Below are 18,671 nucleotides of genomic sequence, written 5' to 3'. Positions count from 1 at the left end.
GTGAGGCGATTTGGTTTCAGAGATTATTGGAGGAGCCTGGCGGTCCTCCTACCCGATCTACTCTTCTTTGGTGTGACAATCAGAGTTGCATCGCCATCGCCAAGAACCCTGTGTTTCATGCTCGTACGAAACACATTGAGGTACAGTATCGCTATGTTCGTGAACCGGTTCTTGCTGGAGATTTGCGTTTGGAGTATTGTCCTTCAGCGGAGAATGCAGCAGATTTGTTCACCAAGCCGGTTTCTCAAGTTTCCTTGGTTGCTCATCTTCAGCTTCTCGGAGTATGTTCAGCATCTGGTGCTAAGAGGGGTTGTTAGCACATTCATCCCTAGTTTCTACCCATATTTGGTGTCCCTTTTGGTCCCTTTTCTTGCTCCCTCACTTATGAGACACTTTCTGTCTCTTGCATGGGACTGTTATCATTTCAGTATATTCAGCATAGTGCTCCATCTCTCTCTCTCTCTCTCTCTCTCTCTCGCTCTCTCGCTCTCTCGCACACTCTGCTCAGCACTCTCTAGTGCTTATTTGCTTCCGCTCTATGCATTCTTTCAACAAGAGCCTTAAGACCCAGTCGATAGCCTTATCAAGGCCTTGAAACCAGTCGGCTAGCATCAATACAGTCAAGTTCAGCAGCCTGACCCACACATGTGAAGCACTGATGGGACAAATAGCATTTAATACTTATTTCATCAGCCGTGGGCATACTGTAACATGCCAACAGCAGTAGCATCTAACCGACCAGCAGCAAAGAGGCATATATAAGCATCCCCTCATTCCCTTGCATATATCATCTCATTCTTTCTAGAATTCAGCAATAGAACAGTGCAAAAGGCCGGAGACCTTGGTCTGGTGCATACATCTATCCCAGCCAAGCACTCTTGTGCTACACTCCCAAGGCAGCCCAAGGCTATCTTCAGCATTCAGCCTTCAGTATTGCATCTCCCTCAGCACATCTGGGTGTGCATACGGCTCTCCAAAATTCAGAGTTGTCTTCAACCCATTTGATGGTTCACCACATGTTTGATCTACATCGTCCTTGCGTTAGCAATCCGCCGTCAATCATCTTCAGTAAGTTTTTTGCATTGTAATAGAAACTCTCCGAAGTAATAAAGCAAATACTCCTACTTCTAAAAGGGGGGCTGTAAGTGCGTAGATTAGGACCCAATTTGGTGTCATCTCTATTCTCTCTCTCTCTCTTCAGCTCTATCTTCTGTGAATAAAAGATCAAAGTGGATTGCTTCATGCTCCCTAACAAAAAGGTATAAAGAAGGTCTTGTTGTGCATTACACAATCATACCAATTGCATGTTACACACAGGCAGCCTCCTCCTTTGGCTTTGCTCGATGACAAAGACCATCAAGACGTCTCTCCCATGTTCTCAATAGCGATGGCATAAGCAGCTACAGGCCCGGCTCTCTTCTATCTTCACGACGGGTAGCAACAAGGTATTCCCTCCTTGCTTTCGCTAGACTATGATAGAGCACCCCCCCACCCCGCCCTCGCCCCCCCCCCCCTCCCCCAAAGTGGATTGCTTCATGCTCACTAACAAAAAAGTATAAAGAAGGTCTTGTTGTGCATTACTCAATCATACCAATTGCATGTTACACACAGGCAGCCTCCTCCTTTGGCTTTGCTCGATGACAAAGACCATCAAGACGTCTCTCCCATGTTCTCAATAGCGATGGCCCCTTTCAGCTTCTTGGCTTTTCTCTGGGCGGCTAGGCAGGGCCTGTCTTTTCTTCTTGCTTTTTTAGTGGCATGCGGCCAACTTCCTTGCAACAACAGGCTCCAAAGCCCCTGTCTCTTATGTGGGCTGGCCAGGCACAGCCTCCCCACACCTGCTAGAAGAAATTATAAGGTTTTTAGTGTAAAAGCATCTCACATGCTTTAGCTTTAGGAGGATGTTTTGTTTTACAAAAACCGTTAGTTGTATATATATAGACGTTATGGCCATGCATAATACATCTCCTTGTGTGGGCTGTGCCTTTACTGGTGGTTCTTGCCTCCTTTCTATGTGGCTGAGCAGCAGATGCGATGCTCTTTGATGGGTCTCCTTAATCATAGGCATTCTTCTTTAGGGGTCCTTTGCTTGCACTCCTCTCCACAATGAGTTGTATGAAGGTGGTCCATCTTGCCCTGATGCTCAAGGGTTGTGAATGTCCATAAGTGGCCACCTCCTCATAGCAACTATTTTACATATAAGCCCTCAAGCCGCTATCTTACCCACCCTCAATACTTATCCCTATCTTCTATGGTCTCTACCTTAGGATACAACATTGTCTTATGTTTGTTAACCATACCTAAGAACTTCATAAGTCCATGTATCAAGGATCCACACATATGACCTTTGGACACAAAACCAACATATGTGCCATAATTGACGATCCCTGAAACCATACACACTTCGACTGTACTTCCCAAAACAAAAGACACACACATACGGACTCCCAGAACACAGATTCACACACATACTAATATCCCAGACTTGAAACCAGCTATCCCAGGACACTCAAGACGTGGCTACTAGGATGCTATGTACACAACCACAACATTACCAGACTCTCTCCAGAACCTAAAAGATCTTAGCAATTTTTACACACAATACCAATGCTAGAAGGCAGCCCTCATCACCAAACACATACATATACAAGGTCATAAAGCAGTCCCAAATCAGTGTTGAAGAAAAACACGGGTGATCTCAGCCTGTACACGGGTGATCTCAGCCTGTACACGCAAAAACGCAAGTACCTAGCTGTCCTGCAGATGCTATACAAGGTCCATGCACAAGGTACTCTGGCTTGAATAACCCCTTTACCACAACTATGTGAACTCATTATAAGCCTAAAAGGAAGCCACGCGCTTGCTTCTATTGGATCCACTATGCCCTCGAGTTGCTGCCCACACTCTTCAAACTTGGAGATCACATCAACCTCTCATATATGCTCCATATTTGTTCATATGGTTTCCCTAACAACATTATAGAGAGCAAGAACAGAAGCAGATTTTTTCTTTTAAGAGACTTCTACTTTTAGAAATAGATTTTGGGAGAAATAGTAGGGGGAAAAAAAAGTCTTGAGAAGCTGCTTGTGGCAAATGCTCCAACACCAGCCAATTCTAGCATTTAAAGCTCATGTCCCATACCCAAACTAAAGACGATGAATGCATGTGGAGCACTGGGAATGACTATTCTCCCATTGTTCCGAGTTAAGGAGGAGATGCCAATGCCACATGCATCATCCCAGACAAGGATCTCTATTCGTACAGAGGACCTGGGTGACATCAAGGTTTAGGGATGCCTTCATTGTCAAGGTTGTTTCCTTTGTGCAAGTGAGGGGATCTTGTGGATTTCTTTGGAATCCATAAATTTTCATTACCTTCAATAATTTCCTGGGAACCCATAGCTGATGAGTTAAAAGAAAATATTGTCGGGCTCTTTTGGGTTTTTGCTACAGAAGAGGTTGACGAATACTCCTTTACTTTCTAGGATTTTGATATTTGCATTGTGAGCGTTGCTGGTGAGTGTTGCCTGGGTTGGTGAAGTAGCCAAATCAGATGCATGCTTGTGAGGACAACAGAGAAAAGGGAGTTTTCAGCATGGACAGCATGTAGAAGGAAAAGGGGCTTTTGGAAGGGTAGTTGAGCAGTTTCAGCCCCGGTCAGGCATCCCCTAGGCGCATCCCAAGGCTTGGCCCACAACAGGCCAATTTTGCCCCATAGAGCAGTCCAAATGGGAAGGCACAGGGAGAGCCTGCAGTGGTAGTTCTACAGGATAGAGTAGCCAGGGAGTACATGAAGAAGAAGGTAACTAATATTTAGATTTATTTATTTATTTTAAACCGAGGACCTCTGTTTAGAAATAACAACAATCCTTGCACCACATTGATCACTTAAGGGCATCAAAACTGACCCTGAGTCGAGAAGTAGTTGTCTCCAAGGTTAATTCCACCGAGAACACATTTTTCAGAAACTAAGTATTTTGAGATCTCAGCAACACCCACATCTCCTATTTGGTTGTGAGAAAGATTCAGTTGTATTAGAATCGGATTCATTAACATCCCCTTCAGCAATATTTTAATCTGCAAAACGGATTCCCACGTGGCTATAGCACTACGCTTCCTTGGCAACTTCAGCTCTATTAGTGAAAGAAAAGGCTCAAATAAAATGTCACCTTCTCATCATCAAGAAAATTGCATGATAGATCGAGATCAGTCAAAGCTGTAGCAATACAAAGAGAAGCAGAAAATGCAAGGCAATCAGAAATCTTCATTCCAAATTTAGCACGCTCATAAAGTATCCCGGCATTTCTCCATCCATACTCCAACTTTAATGCAGTCAGCTGCCTGAATTAGCGAAGATGATAAAAAGATCAAATTCTAGAAACCATACATTCCAAAAAATATGCAAACTTAATAACCCAGATGTCCGCATATTGCCCAAAAAAAAAAAAAAAATAGTGCTGTTATTATGATTATTTGATCAGGTTATCACTACAGCCGTCTACACAAATGAGATTGATGGATCAGAGATGAGCACAGTTGTTTTTGAAAGGCCGCATTGCTTCTATGCGCTGTAAGTGAAGGTGAGCTGAGAGAATGAAAGCATGGTTTTTCCTAATTGATCTAACCCGAAAAAGATCCTTCTATCAGTAAAAAGTGAATAGATCATATAAAACTTAAAGATTCATCAGTCACTAAGGATAAGATTGTGAGATGAGCATCAGGGTAGCTTAGGGCGCAAGGGGATTTGGAGGGCGCTCCCTCTATATGGGAGAGGGACTACATGGGCGGAAGAACCACACTTCGGGCATTTGTGCTTTTGTTCAGAAAAGAGACTTCTATTAAGTAAATTAAAATCATACAAATGGAGATCTCAAATCAAAAGGTAGGGAGATCTCAACCAATCAGGAGCATCTAGTGGAGATCTCAAATCAAAAGGTAAGGGAGGTCTCAACCAATTAGGGGCACTATGCTGCCATAAAAGCCCCGTACAGGTGGAGGAGAAAAAAATGCCATGGTTCCACACTCTCATAAATCTGTTGCAATTTGTTCGTGTAGCTCTAGAAGATCTTTGTATGCTGGCCCAGGTGGTCAGAAGCGTGCGAATGATGTCACTCCATATACTGCAAAAACACACTGGGTGTCATAAACATGAATACCCTCGGAGGCCTCTAAGCATTTGGTCTTCCAGATATGCCACATCGTGATACTAACAATAATCTCCCAGATATACCATGCCAAAAATACGATCAAAGCAAGTCCTTAATGATCAAGTATTGGTCGAGCAGCACTAGTAAAACCCTCTAAGCTAACTTTTGGGAATATATATTAGCCACAAGTCTCTGCGCTAACTCTTGGGATATTTGGTCAATCCTTATCATGGATACTATCCTTGGAATATAGTGAAGACATCAGGAGAGTGTGGACACATGCCATGTCAACATATTGGAGCCTTATCTTGGTATGTGCCTTTGATCCAAGTACGTTTCTCTAATTTATGTGTGCAACTCCCTCAATGAGCACAAGTTGTCCCCGAAGCTCTCACAAACCATCCAAATTCCTTCACTTGTCTTGCACAGCCTCATCAAAGCCTAAGCTCTAATACGGCTCACTCAAGTTCCAGTGGATGGTTTGTATGTGCTCCGATAACATTGTTAACCCACGCACTATGAGTAATGATGAAGAGACAATTGTATCAAAGGAGACTTCTTCATTTCCGGTGGAACATACATCCATCACCCTAGCGCCACATTAGCAGCTACCCTTCAAATGGACCCCATGATGATGCAATGTCATGGGCATGCACATGGACATGCTCATTCTTGGGTTAATCCCCGAAGGGCAGTAGAAAAACAGAGCATTTAGGACTCAAGCAAGGCAGAGGAAGACACCAGATTGGATTCTCTTTGATCAGGATCTGGCCGACAGCGGCCAGCAGATGGAGGCGTTCTTGGCCCTATAAAAGGGCTCAGTTCCGAATTCTTAGATCATTCAGTCCTTTATGGGCTGGATCACTAGATTAGGACTTCATGGAGTTAGATAACCTTTTATGGGGCAGCCTAGTGCTTGCCAAGAGTTATAACCTTTTATGGGGCAGCCTAGTGCTTGCCAAGAGTTGTACCCTTTTTGTACAATATTAATATACTGAAAACTCAGCTCTCTCTCTCTCCTCTCCATCTTTTGTTTGCGTTTTGCATCTACATGTTACTGGAAAGGTGTTTAGGGATGGAAGAAGACTCCCAGAGCTTCCGCATGTGACATGCAAATGCTGTAGATGTTCATGCAAACGAACAAACCCATCGGACCTATAGAAGAACAAATGGCGCAAGAATGAGAAAGGACTCTGCAGATTGTGCATGAGATTGGAATGTGAGGCTGACCATGAGCAGAGGCAACATGAAGCCGATGTGCTCTCATAGCAAGCTGCCCACATCAACCATCAACCACCTATCCTTCAATTTTGCACTCTCGGATTCATTAGTTTACATGGTTTGCTTAGTTCTCTCCGTCCCAGCCCCCCTTTCTCAGAGTTCATGAGGACTTCATTGCACAAAGATATTCGGTTATTGGGTATTGCACATGAATAATTCAGTCTTTTGTGTATATACTATTGCGTCAGTACTACCCAAAATACTCCTCCATTCATTTTTCCAAAAAAAAAAAAAAGACCAAGAGTATGCTATAATATACCTGCCCAATGCATGGAATATGACTGATGCACTGAGGTGCGAAGGCAACTGGCGAATTGCCAGATTATGCACAAAGGGCTTGCTTGTCTCCAGAAGCTTCTTCAACTCAATGCCATCTTCCAGAGTGGGATCAAAGCTTGATGTTAACCAAAAAAATAAAAAATGTAGGTTTAAAAACATAATCCCACGTGTGCCCACTTATTTTTTGGAGAATTATTTTATTTACTTTTTTCCTAACCACTTTTATGAATCCAAAAATTGCCGCCAAATTCCTTATTCAAGGGAGAAATGAAGTGGGATGGTGAAGCTTACCTTTCTAGGGCATTTGCAAGGTTGCGCTCAAAAAAGAGTCGTTTCCAAGAGCGCCCGTGGCACGAAGGATCGCAAGTCTTCCACTCGAGAACCGCCCTCCGTTTCCAATACTCATCGTCTGTAATGAACTGCACAAACAGTATGATTAAGGGTTGCATAAACGATAAGGTAAGCGTGATCAGAGGTTGGATTAGTGAGGATGATTAGTAGCAGGATTAAGGAAGTGGACCTTTGCGCAGAGATCCAAAGGGAGGTCAAGGGGCAATTTGGAGATGACGTGAGAGCGTATGACAGGCGGGACGGAGGCGAGAAGGGGCAGCACGTCCGGCTGCCTGGCGAGGATGGGTACGCAGAGCTCCACCAGGGTGGGGCGGAAGTAGAAGGCGGGCAGCGCCCGGATCGACACAAAGGGAGGGGATGTGCGCGCCGACAGCGGAGATGGGTGCTGCTGCGGCACGTGCGTCTCCACCATCTCTCGCTCGCTCGCTCGCTTGTTCCAAACCGTCGTGAATACGTTGAGCGCCGGCCACATCAGAGCTCGAAAAAAAAACATATTTTTCAACCAATCAAAATAAGGACAAATCTTCTTTTTTGGAATTGGCTGAAATTAAAAAGAACAACGCAACACGCGTGCGGCAAGGCTCAAACAACACCTCTATCCACTGCTGTCCGCTAGGACAAATCTTAAATTATTAGGTTTTTTGTTTTAAAATCTCTACTATATGTCGGTTTTATATGTAAAATATATGAAAAATCATTTCTTAAAATATGGGTTACTTAAAATCTCGATTTTCTTAATTCTAGTCGGTACAAATACACTAGAATGCCGTTTTTTTCGAGCTCTATTCCACATAAATTTTCGAACTTCGTGAGGACCCATAAAATGAGTGAAAATGAAAACGATTAATTAGTCAAGTAGAATTTTTTTTAGGTGTTTGTAAAGTTTGTAAAAGTAGACATTGTATTCACTTCATTTTTTACTTGCCTTCCAAATAAAAAGACCCTAGCGGCATTCTAGTTTTTTCCTTACATTTAAAAAAGTACAAAAATATCTTTTCAATATAATGGTAAATTTAGGGTTTTTTAAAGACAATACCTCTTACTTTGGAGGCATGGGCATTATTATTGGGCTATAGCCTTAGGTTTGTTTTTATTCCTTTTTTCTAGCCTCTTCATTTTCCTAATATCCATCTTTATTTCTTTTAAGTCACCCTTTCTAGTATCATATTTTTGTAATTACACTTTTAAAGGACCCCTACATAGTACACATACAAAGGCTCGATCTATGTCTTTTCTAAGCGCTCTCTTGCTGATTTTGGCCTTCGTTGTTTTTATGGTTGCCGCTTTAGCATCAAGCGCAAGGCACAAGATCTCCTCTTCTTCTCAGCTCTTCAGGGCTTGGACCTCTATCTGTGTGATCTCCAATGTTGTTGTGCTCTCTAGCACTTCTTCTTTTAGCCCTTTGGATGGTGCCACCCCAAACCTTGGCTGGATTTTGGGCTTCACCTAACTCTGCTCTACGCCTGTCCACCTAAGCTTTGAGCATATTCTTCTCACAGGTGAGGGTGCTGATTATCCCTTCACTCAGCTCTTTCTACTATACTAAGGTCTTCTCCACCCAAGTGATCTTGTTCTACATGTATATGTATAAAATTAAAATAGCAAGGGAAGCTTGTTTGAACGCAAGAGAAGAGAAGGTAGGTCCTGTTACCTGCATCCATACAAACAGACAAAATGATTTGTTAGCAGCCTAAATGCGTAATACAGGTGTTAGTGGACCTATCCACATGTTATAGATGTCACCCTATCTCTGCAAGTTAAAAACAAAAAAGCCTGACTTGGCTAAATTATGTAAGTCCAAGTAGCACTTGACACCGCATGTATTGATAAATCCGGTTGTTATGTCAGTTACCATTAAATTTATGATGAAAGAACCTCCATTTAGCAAGTTCATTGATATCTTACAAATCTTATGAATATTTTATGAGCCAGCCTATGTCTATCAATCTTGAAATCCTGCTCTCTATAGACATAGAAGGAGGACCTAAACAGAACTAGATCAAATAGGTGAAAGGGGAGTGTACTTTTTCTCAATAAGAGTAGACCAAGTGAGTTGAAGATAGCGAAGTATTCATTGCTATGTAACTAGCAAACCCACGTATAATTTCTAAGGAGTAGCACCCCTTGAGCTAAACCCTGTAGGTTTCAATAAGATATTACTATTTGAAGCTGACTCTCAAAACTCAGTGAGACTGTAATAATCCCATTAAGACTATAAAAACACTTGTGAGTGAAGATCTAAAGTATGTTGAGTCATATAGCATCAGCTGAGAGTCATTAGTGTCCGACATGGTCAAGTAAAGGCCAGAATCCATGAGCTGAGGGTGTGGAAGAATAGAGTCAGTCCTTTTGGGTTGAGAGAAAGCTATTTTGGGTCTAGTTTGACACTCAAAAGTCAGTCTAAGTCAGTCAAATAGTTTGTGGGCTGAAGGATGTCTAATAGAGTCAGTTGGAAGATAGCTAATGTCGGTTTAGGGGTTATAAGGTTGAATCTTTGCGAGATTTAAGGTTTTGGGAGGTTTTTAAGCCTTAGAAGATACATAAGTGCAAAGATCTGAGTTAGATCAATCAACTGAACCAGAAGGCAATCATCATAGCTGAAGGTCAACTAAAGTGAGGTAAGAGACTGTAGTGTTCAATCTTTGTAGGATCTGAAGTGTTTAAAGTTCTATGAGTGTCAAAGGACACAGAGGTAAGGAGATCTGAATTAGCTGAGTCAACTTAATCAGTTTAGTCAGTCCTGAGTCAAATAAGAGTCAACAAAGGATAACCGACATATTCAGCGGGGTCCTAGAGCTAGAGATTTGAGGATTGAAGATTACTAGATTCGAAGGAAAACCTGAGGGTATGGAAGACAAGAATCTAATAGAGGCCAGTAGAGCGCTGAATTAGATTACAGTCAGTAGTGGTCAGTTGGGGTCAATTTTGGTCAGCAAGTTGTCAAGAAGGTCAGCTGATGAGGAGATAGGGTTGAAGATAAGGTTGTTTAGAGTCATATCTGACCTAAGAAGACATTTTAGAGGATCAGCTGATTCAAGTTAAGGAGGGTAAGGTGTCAGACTGTATAAGGTGTCAGACTGTATAAGCGGAGATTTAGAGGATAGTTGTAAATTTGCTATGTGCCCTAGGCTGGGCAACTCATAACCATACGTAGCGTATACTTAGTATGAGTAGATGTAGTCTAAACAGAGTGATGATCATCACCAAAATGAACCCATATTCATAACCATGTGTATTCATAGTTCAAAGCAACACTCTTTCATTTTTCTCAAATACTTACCATGTAGAACAATTAAAACAAAGATTTGATCCAACAATATTCAGAGCTGGAACACATAATGATGCCCATGAATATAGGTCTATAGATTAGTTTAATTACTTGTAAAATCCAAGCTTATTCAAGTATGAAAAAATAGTGTTTTTCTTAAGTACTTGTGTATCTGGGGCAGAAGGATCCCCTGCAGAGACATCGTATAATGCTCAATAAAAAGGCAAACAAGCAAAGTAAGTTTAAGAACCACCTCCATTTTAATATATGGGTCATGACTGAAGTAGAGCGGGGGAGTCTTCCATCTTCATCATAGCAGCAGGTGCCACAAGAATGTTACTTCCCCCCGTCATCCCTTATAAGATTATGATGAACAATCATGTAGAGAGGCGTAGCAGAGTTGCAGCAACCCATAGGCAGCAGGTGCCAGAAAAACATAATCTCCCACTACCATCCCTTGTAGGGTTATGATGAACATTCGTGTATAGAGGCACGACAGAGTCGCAATAACCCATAGGTCTAATGTGAAAGAGTTGCAGAGGTAAAAGGAAATCTATAGGCATACCACACTTTGACCAGTGGTGGTGAGAGTTTTTGACTTGCAGATCATCGACAAAACAGAGGTCTTGGGTGCTCAGAAGAGCAAGAAACAAGGTTGAAGAGGATGCAGAAGCATGCTACTTACTCATACATTTCGGACTGTACTCCTCCAAAAATGTTCATAAGGTTTAAAGATAAATTTGTCAAGGGAATAGGTTCTAGAGTAGATGCTCCAGCACTAAGCATACCAGGTGTTGCGCCCGCTGAGTGGTGGCAATAGAGTGCACAGTCGGACCACTTCCCACATCATGATCACCATCTCGATACTACACGTGCAAAAGTGGCGGGTTGTAACCACTAGAATAGTTGTTGCCAAGATCAAGAAGACGAAGCTTAAAAGGATGGCTAATCACTACTGCAAAGAGGTTGCATGCTACTAATGGCTCTTAGCTATTGGTTTTGATAGCCAATAAAGAGAAGTAAAACATGGTCATAGTCCTTAGGAAGTAGTAGTCCTTGTGTCTCTGTAGTAATGATCCTGCAATGATTCTGGAAGTAATCTAGCAAACAAAGAGAAATGTTGCCATTCATTATGTCTTTGTATTACTCTCTGTAATGTGTTGAATAAGAGTGTTGTATCTTTCATTTTATAAACATGTTGTGCACTAGAGAGAGAGAGTGAGTGAGTTATGTAGTAGAGTGACAACAGAGTGAGGGTGTGTGGAATTCTACATTAGAGCGGTGTTCTGAGTGAGGGTGTGTGGAATTCTACATTAGAGCGGTGTTCTGAGTGTCCCCATGACCACTCTAGAGATGGTGTTCGAATCCAAAAGCTCTAGCAACTGGCTACACGCCTCCCACGTCATTGCTTGACTGGTCTGTTACTTTAGACCATTGTCTTGCCATTCTATCGAGAGGGAATTCAATGAGAAAGACCTCTTAATCTCTAGTGATACAGTCTGACACCTTACCCTCCTCAACTTGAATCAATTGAACCTCTAAAATGTATTCTTAGGTCAAATATCACTCTGAACAACCCTGATCTTCAACCCTATCTCCCCAGCTGAACTTCTTTGATAACCTGCTACCTAAATTGACCCCAGCTGACTCTCAGCTGACCACTACTTGACTGTAATCTGATTCAGCTAACTGCTGCTCTGCCAACCTCTTTCAGATTCTTGTCCTCCATACTCCCAGCTTTTCCTCCAGAACAACCACCAATCTTCAATCCTCAAATCTCTAGCTCTAGGACCCTACTGAATATGTTAGTTATCCTCTACTGACTCTTATTTAACTCAGGTCTGACTAAACTGATTCAGTTGACTTAGCTAATTCAGATCTCCTTACCTCTGTGTCCTTTGACTCTCACATACCTTCAAACACTTCAAATCCTACAAAGATTGAACACTACAGTCTCTTACCTCACTTTAGCTAACCTATAGTTATGATGACTGCCTTCTGGTTCAACTGATTGATCTGACTTAGATCTTTCCACTTTTGTATCCTCTAAGGCTTAAAAACCTTCCAAAACCTTAAATCTCACAAAGATCTAGCCTATAACCCCTAAACCAGCGTCAGCTATCTTCCAGCTGACTTTGTTAGATATCCTTCAACCCACAAACTCTTTGACTGACTTAGACTGACTTTTGACTGTCAAACTAGATCCAAAATAGCTTCCTCTCAACCCAAAAGACTGACTCTATTCTTCCACATCCTCAGTTGACGTGTTTTGACACTCACCTGACCTTGTTGGACATTGATGACTCTCAAAACTGCTATCTAACTCAAATTGTTATCTAACTCAAACTTGACTCAACATACTTTAGATCTTCACTCACAAGTGTTTTTACCGTCTTATTGAGATTATTACAGTCTTACTAAGTTTTGAGAGTCTGTTTCAAAAAGTAACATCTTATTGAAACCTACAGGGTTTATCTCTAGGGGTGATGCTCCTTAGAAATTGTATGCAGGTTTGCTAGTTACATAGTAATGAATGCTTTGCTATCTTCAGCTCACTTGGTCTACTTTTATTAAGAGGAAGTACACTCCCCTTTCACCTATTTGATCTGGTTCTGATTAGGTCCTCCTTCTATGTTTGTAGAGTAGGATTTCAAGATTGATAGAGACGTAGGCTAGCTCATAAAAATTCATAAGATATTAATGAACTCGCTAAATGGAGGTTCTTTTAACATAAATTTTATGGTGACTGACATAACAATTGGATGTATCAGTACATGCAGTGTTAAGTGCTACTTGGACTTACATAATTTAGCTTGGTTAGGCTTTTTTGTTTTTATCTTGCGGCGAAGATAGGGTGAAATCTGTAACATGTGGATAGGTCCACTAACACCACTTGTAATATGCATTCAGGCTAACAAATTGTTTTGTTTGTTGAGTCCTGATTATCTAGCGGAGTGATTACTACACTTGAGTCCTGATTATCTAGCGGAGTGATTACTACACTTGCTTTTGCCCTTGTGATTGCCAAGATATCTTGAACCTCCATCTGTATGGGCACTTGGTGGGTTTTCTTTGAGTTCCATTAATTCTGCCTATCTTTCTTCATCATTTTTTTTCTTCATGGCACATTCCGCCTTGGTGTGCCCAGACTGTTGACAGTAGTAGCATGTGGAGGTTGTAGAACCATCAGTATATCCTTGTCTTCTTCTTCTTGAGTAATTTATGCGGCCTTTGCTCCCACCCCTGGGGGTCTTCTTTCCAGTCCTTCCATACTGTTCACCATGGGAGCTCTATTTTTCAAGTTATAACTGCAGTTCCATGTACTATGATTGTACATCTTACAAATGGTACACGTTGGTGGCACTGTGCATTCCTTCTTGAGGTGGCCTTTCCATTTGCATTAAGAGCAGAACACATTTTTGCGAACTTCTGAGTTTTTGCCCTTTTTCATCTCTTGCATTAGCTACTTCACCTGTAGCAGCACAAGTTCTTCAGGGCTCATTTGTGCCCTTGCAGTTTTCTTCTTTTTGTCCTTCCTTTTCTTTTACTACCACGTGAGGTGTCGCTTGAATCATCCTCCTGAGTTGTGAAACTTTTCTTGGGCTTTCTCTTTTGTCTTCTTTCTTGACTTCTTTTTTTTTTTTGTAATTTTGGTCAGCTCGACCAATTCCTTGAACTTCTCTTTAGTTTTTGCTTGCTTTGTGCTGACTGTTACATGGATGTCTGGCTTAAGACCTTGGACGAACCAATCTGCAACTATTTGCATTGAGCGTCGGGTTTGTTCCGCCACTCTCTGCCTCAAGCTCAGCAGTTTTGTTACATAGGCCTCTACATCCATGTCTTCTTGTCAGAGTTCTCTCATTTGATCACAAAGTTGAGTTGCAGACTTTATCTTACGGAATCTTCCCAAAAAATCAGTCATGACCTCTTCATAAGTCTAGAAATGGCTGTCTTGGTATCTTGACACCCACTCCATGGCTGTCTTTGAAGGTGTTCATGAAAGCATCTCTACGGATTTCACTTAGCTTTGGTTCTTCCACATCCAAGGTCTGGGCACTTTCTAGTATTGCTCAAACCTCCTTACATGTAGATCTGCATCTTCTCCTTTCTCTCCTGAGAATACCGGGAAATTTTTGGCTAATGATGCCATGGCTCCATTGAACCTTTTCTAGGGGTTTTATTATCATGGTTGGTATTCTTGGTTTTGTTGCTCCACCCTTCTTGGGCTTTCTGGACCTGGACTATGCATAACTTCTAGCTCTTGGCACTGCTTTTCTTGGTTCAAATTGTATTGGAAATCTAACGCTCCCACTTGCTCGTGTGGGGTTATAGAAGTTTCCACACTATCTTCCTGATTGGAAGATAGTGTGGGGTTATAGAAGTTTCCACACTATCTTCCTGATTGGAACGGTGCGAGACACTCCCAACTGTGAGCTTCCTAGAGGGTTTCTTGGAAGGCATTACTTTTCTCCATCCTCAAGTTCACAATCATGCGGAAGGCATGCTTGACTCCATTTTTGCTGGTTAGGTTGTGTGGTGGAAGGTTCTTTGGTGCAATGGCTTGCCTAGAAAAGCCCCTCCATGCTATGGCTTCTCTGTAGACTTGTTTTAGGGATCTAATTCTAGCAAGATCAGTTTAAGTAGAACCAAAACTTTCTCTTTCAGAGTTTCCTTTGCCTGAAGGTTCAGACGGGGAATTTTCTGCTCCGTCGCAATTTCCTAAAAAGGAAAGATTTTTGGCCTAGTTGCGGTAGAGGTTTCTCTCAACATTAGGAAGTTTTCCAGTGGAGTTGCGGCAGAGTTTCCCCAGTAGGCTCGCTAGGTGTTTCTCGTGGATTTCCCTCTTGGTGGAATGGCAAGATAGCGGTCTAAAGTAACAGACCAGTTAGGCAATGCCGTGGGAGGTGTTTCTCGTGGATTTCCCTCTTGGTGGAATGGCAAGATAGCGGTCTAAAGTAACAGACCAGTTAGGTAATGTCGTGGGAGGCGTGTAGCCACCCGTCAAAGCTTCTAGATTCGAACACCATCTCTAGAGTGGTCATGGGGACACTTAGAACACCTCTCCACTTTAGAATTTCACACACCCTCACTCTGCTCTCACTCTGCCACACTCTACTACATAACTCTCTCACTCTCTCTTTAGTGCACAACATGTTTATTAAAATAGAGACACGTTCTAGGTAAATATTAGAATGATCATACATGTGCTTGCATAAAATATCAGATTATGCATGGTAGAATGGCCATAAGGGTCATTATAGCAGCAAGATTAATGTGTTTTAAAATGGCCCTAGAGCCATTATACCATGCACAATTTGCATGAAAGAATGGCCATAAGGCATTTCGAAGCACATCATCGATGATAGAATGGACCAAAGGCCATTCTATACCCCTTGTGTTAACTATTGGTGCATGTTAGAGTGGCCATAGGGCCATTATTTACCCGTGCATGCATAGAATTTCAAGATTGTGCATGGTAGAATGGCACTAGGTCATCGGTGGCTTACGTTCAAAATTAGTATACTGTTGATGCATTTGTGGAGCCACTGCACCCCTTTGCTGCTCACGCTCTTGTCTCATTCTTGCAATGCGAGTACATTCCTGTGTGGTGTGGGTATAATTCCAAGCACAGGCCTGGCACCACTTCTTTGTGGGTTGGTTTGTGACTAGAGGAGAAAAGGTATTACATTCTTCGGTTTTATGGTTACCGCCACATGCTCCACAAAGATGAGGACCTGTAGGTAGTACACTCCTGCTGTGCTGTTGTGGCTGCATGGGTGGGTGATAGGTTTGTCCCAATCTCTTTAGCACTAGGTTAGCTATCTGGTCTGGATTTACTAGTGCGCCAGACCCTGAACTTTGGTCATCACCCCACTGATCTCTAGGTTGCACCTCAGGGCCAGTACCATCTTGGAATTTGAATTTATCTGTGAAATCCATAGCATCATGGCAACACTCATTGAAATTTGTATGCTTCTTTGCGTAGAGATGTGTGTGCAGTGTTGAATTTTTGAGTCCTTTTAAGAAGAGAGAAATTAATCGACTCTGGGTGGACTTCTCATCTTCTGGGCAACGATTAATGTACTGCTTCATCCTATTTACACAGTCTCTAACACTCTCAGTCTCGCCTTGCTTGAAAGAGTAGATGTTTGCTACTATGTCATGCTAAATCTCCATCAAGGAAAAAGCAGCAATGAATCTCTCTTCCAAAACTCGTAAAGAAGATTTGTCTGAAGCCTCTAGTGCTTGAAACCAAGCAAGTGCCTGAAGCCTCTAGTGCCTGAAACCAAGCAAGGGCCTTTCGAGCCCAAATCCTTCAATTTGCGTATGCTTGTCTTGCTCAGCTCAAACTGCTTACCTAAATGCTGCTACATGGTCATATGGATCTCCCGACCCTTCGTACTTCTTTACCAGTTTCTGAAGAGCTGATGGCCTTACTCGTCTTGAATACTCATCATCAGGCCTACGGCCTCTCACTCTCAGTGGTTCCTCTCTTTGGTAAGGTGGTCCATATGCATCCCAAATTGGTGTGGATCCCCTATTACCTGCCTCACCAACCCCCTCCAAAGATCTTGTTACCCGCATTTCAGGAGGTGCATTTATGGGAGGCCAAGTTGGCTCCCCTACCCTCCGATTGTCATAGTAAGAGAAACGTCGTTGTGGTGTGATCTGTGGTCGCACTTTTGGTGTAGGATAATATCTTGGTGCTAGAGTTGGGCTACTTGTAGTGGTCCACTTTGATGTTGAGGGTCCCTCTCTAGTGAACTCTCGTAGGGGAGGAGCAACAGTTTCTCCAAGAAAGGTTCTCTCCTGGTTTAGCTGTATTAGTTGAGAACACTTCCATGAATAATGGTTGTCCTCTCCACATGAGCTCACGAATCTCCTTCCAATCTAAGGTTCGGTATTCATTGGCCCATTTATCAACGATTTGGTTCTTGTATCCTGCAAGCTTCTCGACTACCACCACAAGTGCTAGAGAAGATCTAGCTCTGGCAATCGCGTTGTGGCATAATATCCTTCTAAAGAGCTGTATTAGTTGAGAACACTTCCATGAATAATGGTTGTCCTCTCCACGTGAGCTCACGAATCTCCTTCCAATCTAAGGTTCGGTATTCATTGGCCCATTTATCAACGATTCGGTTCTTGTATCCTGCAAGCTTCTCGACTACCACCACAAGTGCTAGAGAAGATCTAGCTCTGGCAATCGCGTTGTGGCATAATATCCTTCTAAAGAGTCCTTATAGACCTCTTGAAGTGGGTCATCCTGAAAGACCTTTGTCACTGAAATTTGTCGTACAAACTCCCATTGGTTCTCAGCCCCCTGATCCATTTTGCTCTTGCCTTTCCTGTCCCTTTCCAAATTTAGATCTACAAAAAGTAAATCATCTATCGATGGCTCTATGGATGGCTTTGAGGACTGGGTATTGGATGGTCCAGGCATGTCCGGCTCAATGAGCCAATCATCTCTAGACTCCCTTGCTTTGGAAGGCTTCGATAAGTCTAGGAGCTCACTCTTAGAGAGTCCTCCTAATTTGTCTACATTCTCTGGATGATAGGTGACTTCGTAGTAGCGAACACCATCTCCGCCCATGTACATGTTACCCTAGTCATTGACTAGAGGTGCTCTATCAAGCTCTGAGAAAAAGTCTGCAATCTTAACGAGATACCGTTGTTGTGAATCCCTAAAGATCTCAGCTCCTTGAGCATTCGTGTAGACATATTGAAGTCTCACATTGAGTGGTAACCCCATGATGTCAGCTTCAAATGGATTAAAAGATCTTGTGGGTGTCCTATTTGGGGCTAAGGGATGACTATTTGACGGCCCTAGATTGTCCATAGACAATGAGCTAGTTGTCCTGGAAAGGGTATCAGATTGGGATTTAGAAAAGGTTTCAGCAATATCTGTCAAATTTCCTATCGATTGGGTCCCACTTTCTTGCGTAGGCACTCTAGAAGGTGCCTTAGACCCTATGGCAGTGTCTATATGACGTCCCGACCGCAAGTGCATAAGGTCAAATTTTAAGATTGTTTTTTTAATTTATTTTTTATTTTTTATTTTTTATTTTTTATCCAAAAGAATCCAAAAATTTTCAAGCTGGCTCAAAATTTGCCAGAACCCATTTTGAACCCCCTCGAACACATTCGGCCAAAAAAATAGCGTATTTTTCAGAATCAAAAATCGCTTAAAATTTACCAGTTTTCCATAATGAACTCACTATGGGAAAATGGTTCCGGGACCAAAATTTCGACGATGGGTGTTTTCTAACTCCTCTCGAAAAGTTAGAAAACCTCCCAATTTTTTACGCGAGAATGAAAAATTTTTCAGACTCTTTTTTTTTTTGCACC

At 42.3% G+C, this 18,671-nt stretch overlaps 1 protein-coding gene across 1 annotated transcript in view; it reads right to left on the bottom strand.

Moving 5' to 3' along the window:
* LOC147618581 (uncharacterized) overlaps positions 1-7,541 on the bottom strand; it is a 58,414-nt gene extending 50,873 nt beyond the window's left edge. Inside the window, exons 1-5 of the mRNA XM_086773606.1 lie at positions 7,227-7,541; positions 6,998-7,125; positions 6,687-6,821; positions 4,169-4,340; positions 3,908-4,076 (exon numbers count right to left, since the gene is read on the bottom strand). Coding sequence (XP_086629732.1) covers positions 3,908-4,076; positions 4,169-4,340; positions 6,687-6,821; positions 6,998-7,125; positions 7,227-7,529 — 907 coding nt within the window. The 5' untranslated portion in view covers positions 7,530-7,541. The remainder of the gene's footprint in view (positions 1-3,907; positions 4,077-4,168; positions 4,341-6,686; positions 6,822-6,997; positions 7,126-7,226) is intronic.
* Positions 7,542-18,671: the final 11,130 nt, after the last annotated feature.

The sequence above is a fragment of the Cibotium barometz genome, chromosome 34 (genome assembly GCF_041138505.1).
Source record: "Cibotium barometz isolate CiBa-2024 chromosome 34, ASM4113850v1, whole genome shotgun sequence".
Classification (NCBI taxonomy): domain Eukaryota; kingdom Viridiplantae; phylum Streptophyta; class Polypodiopsida; order Cyatheales; family Cibotiaceae; genus Cibotium; species Cibotium barometz.
Note: the sequence above shows the minus strand (reverse complement) of the source record. Positions and strands in the feature narration are given on the sequence as shown.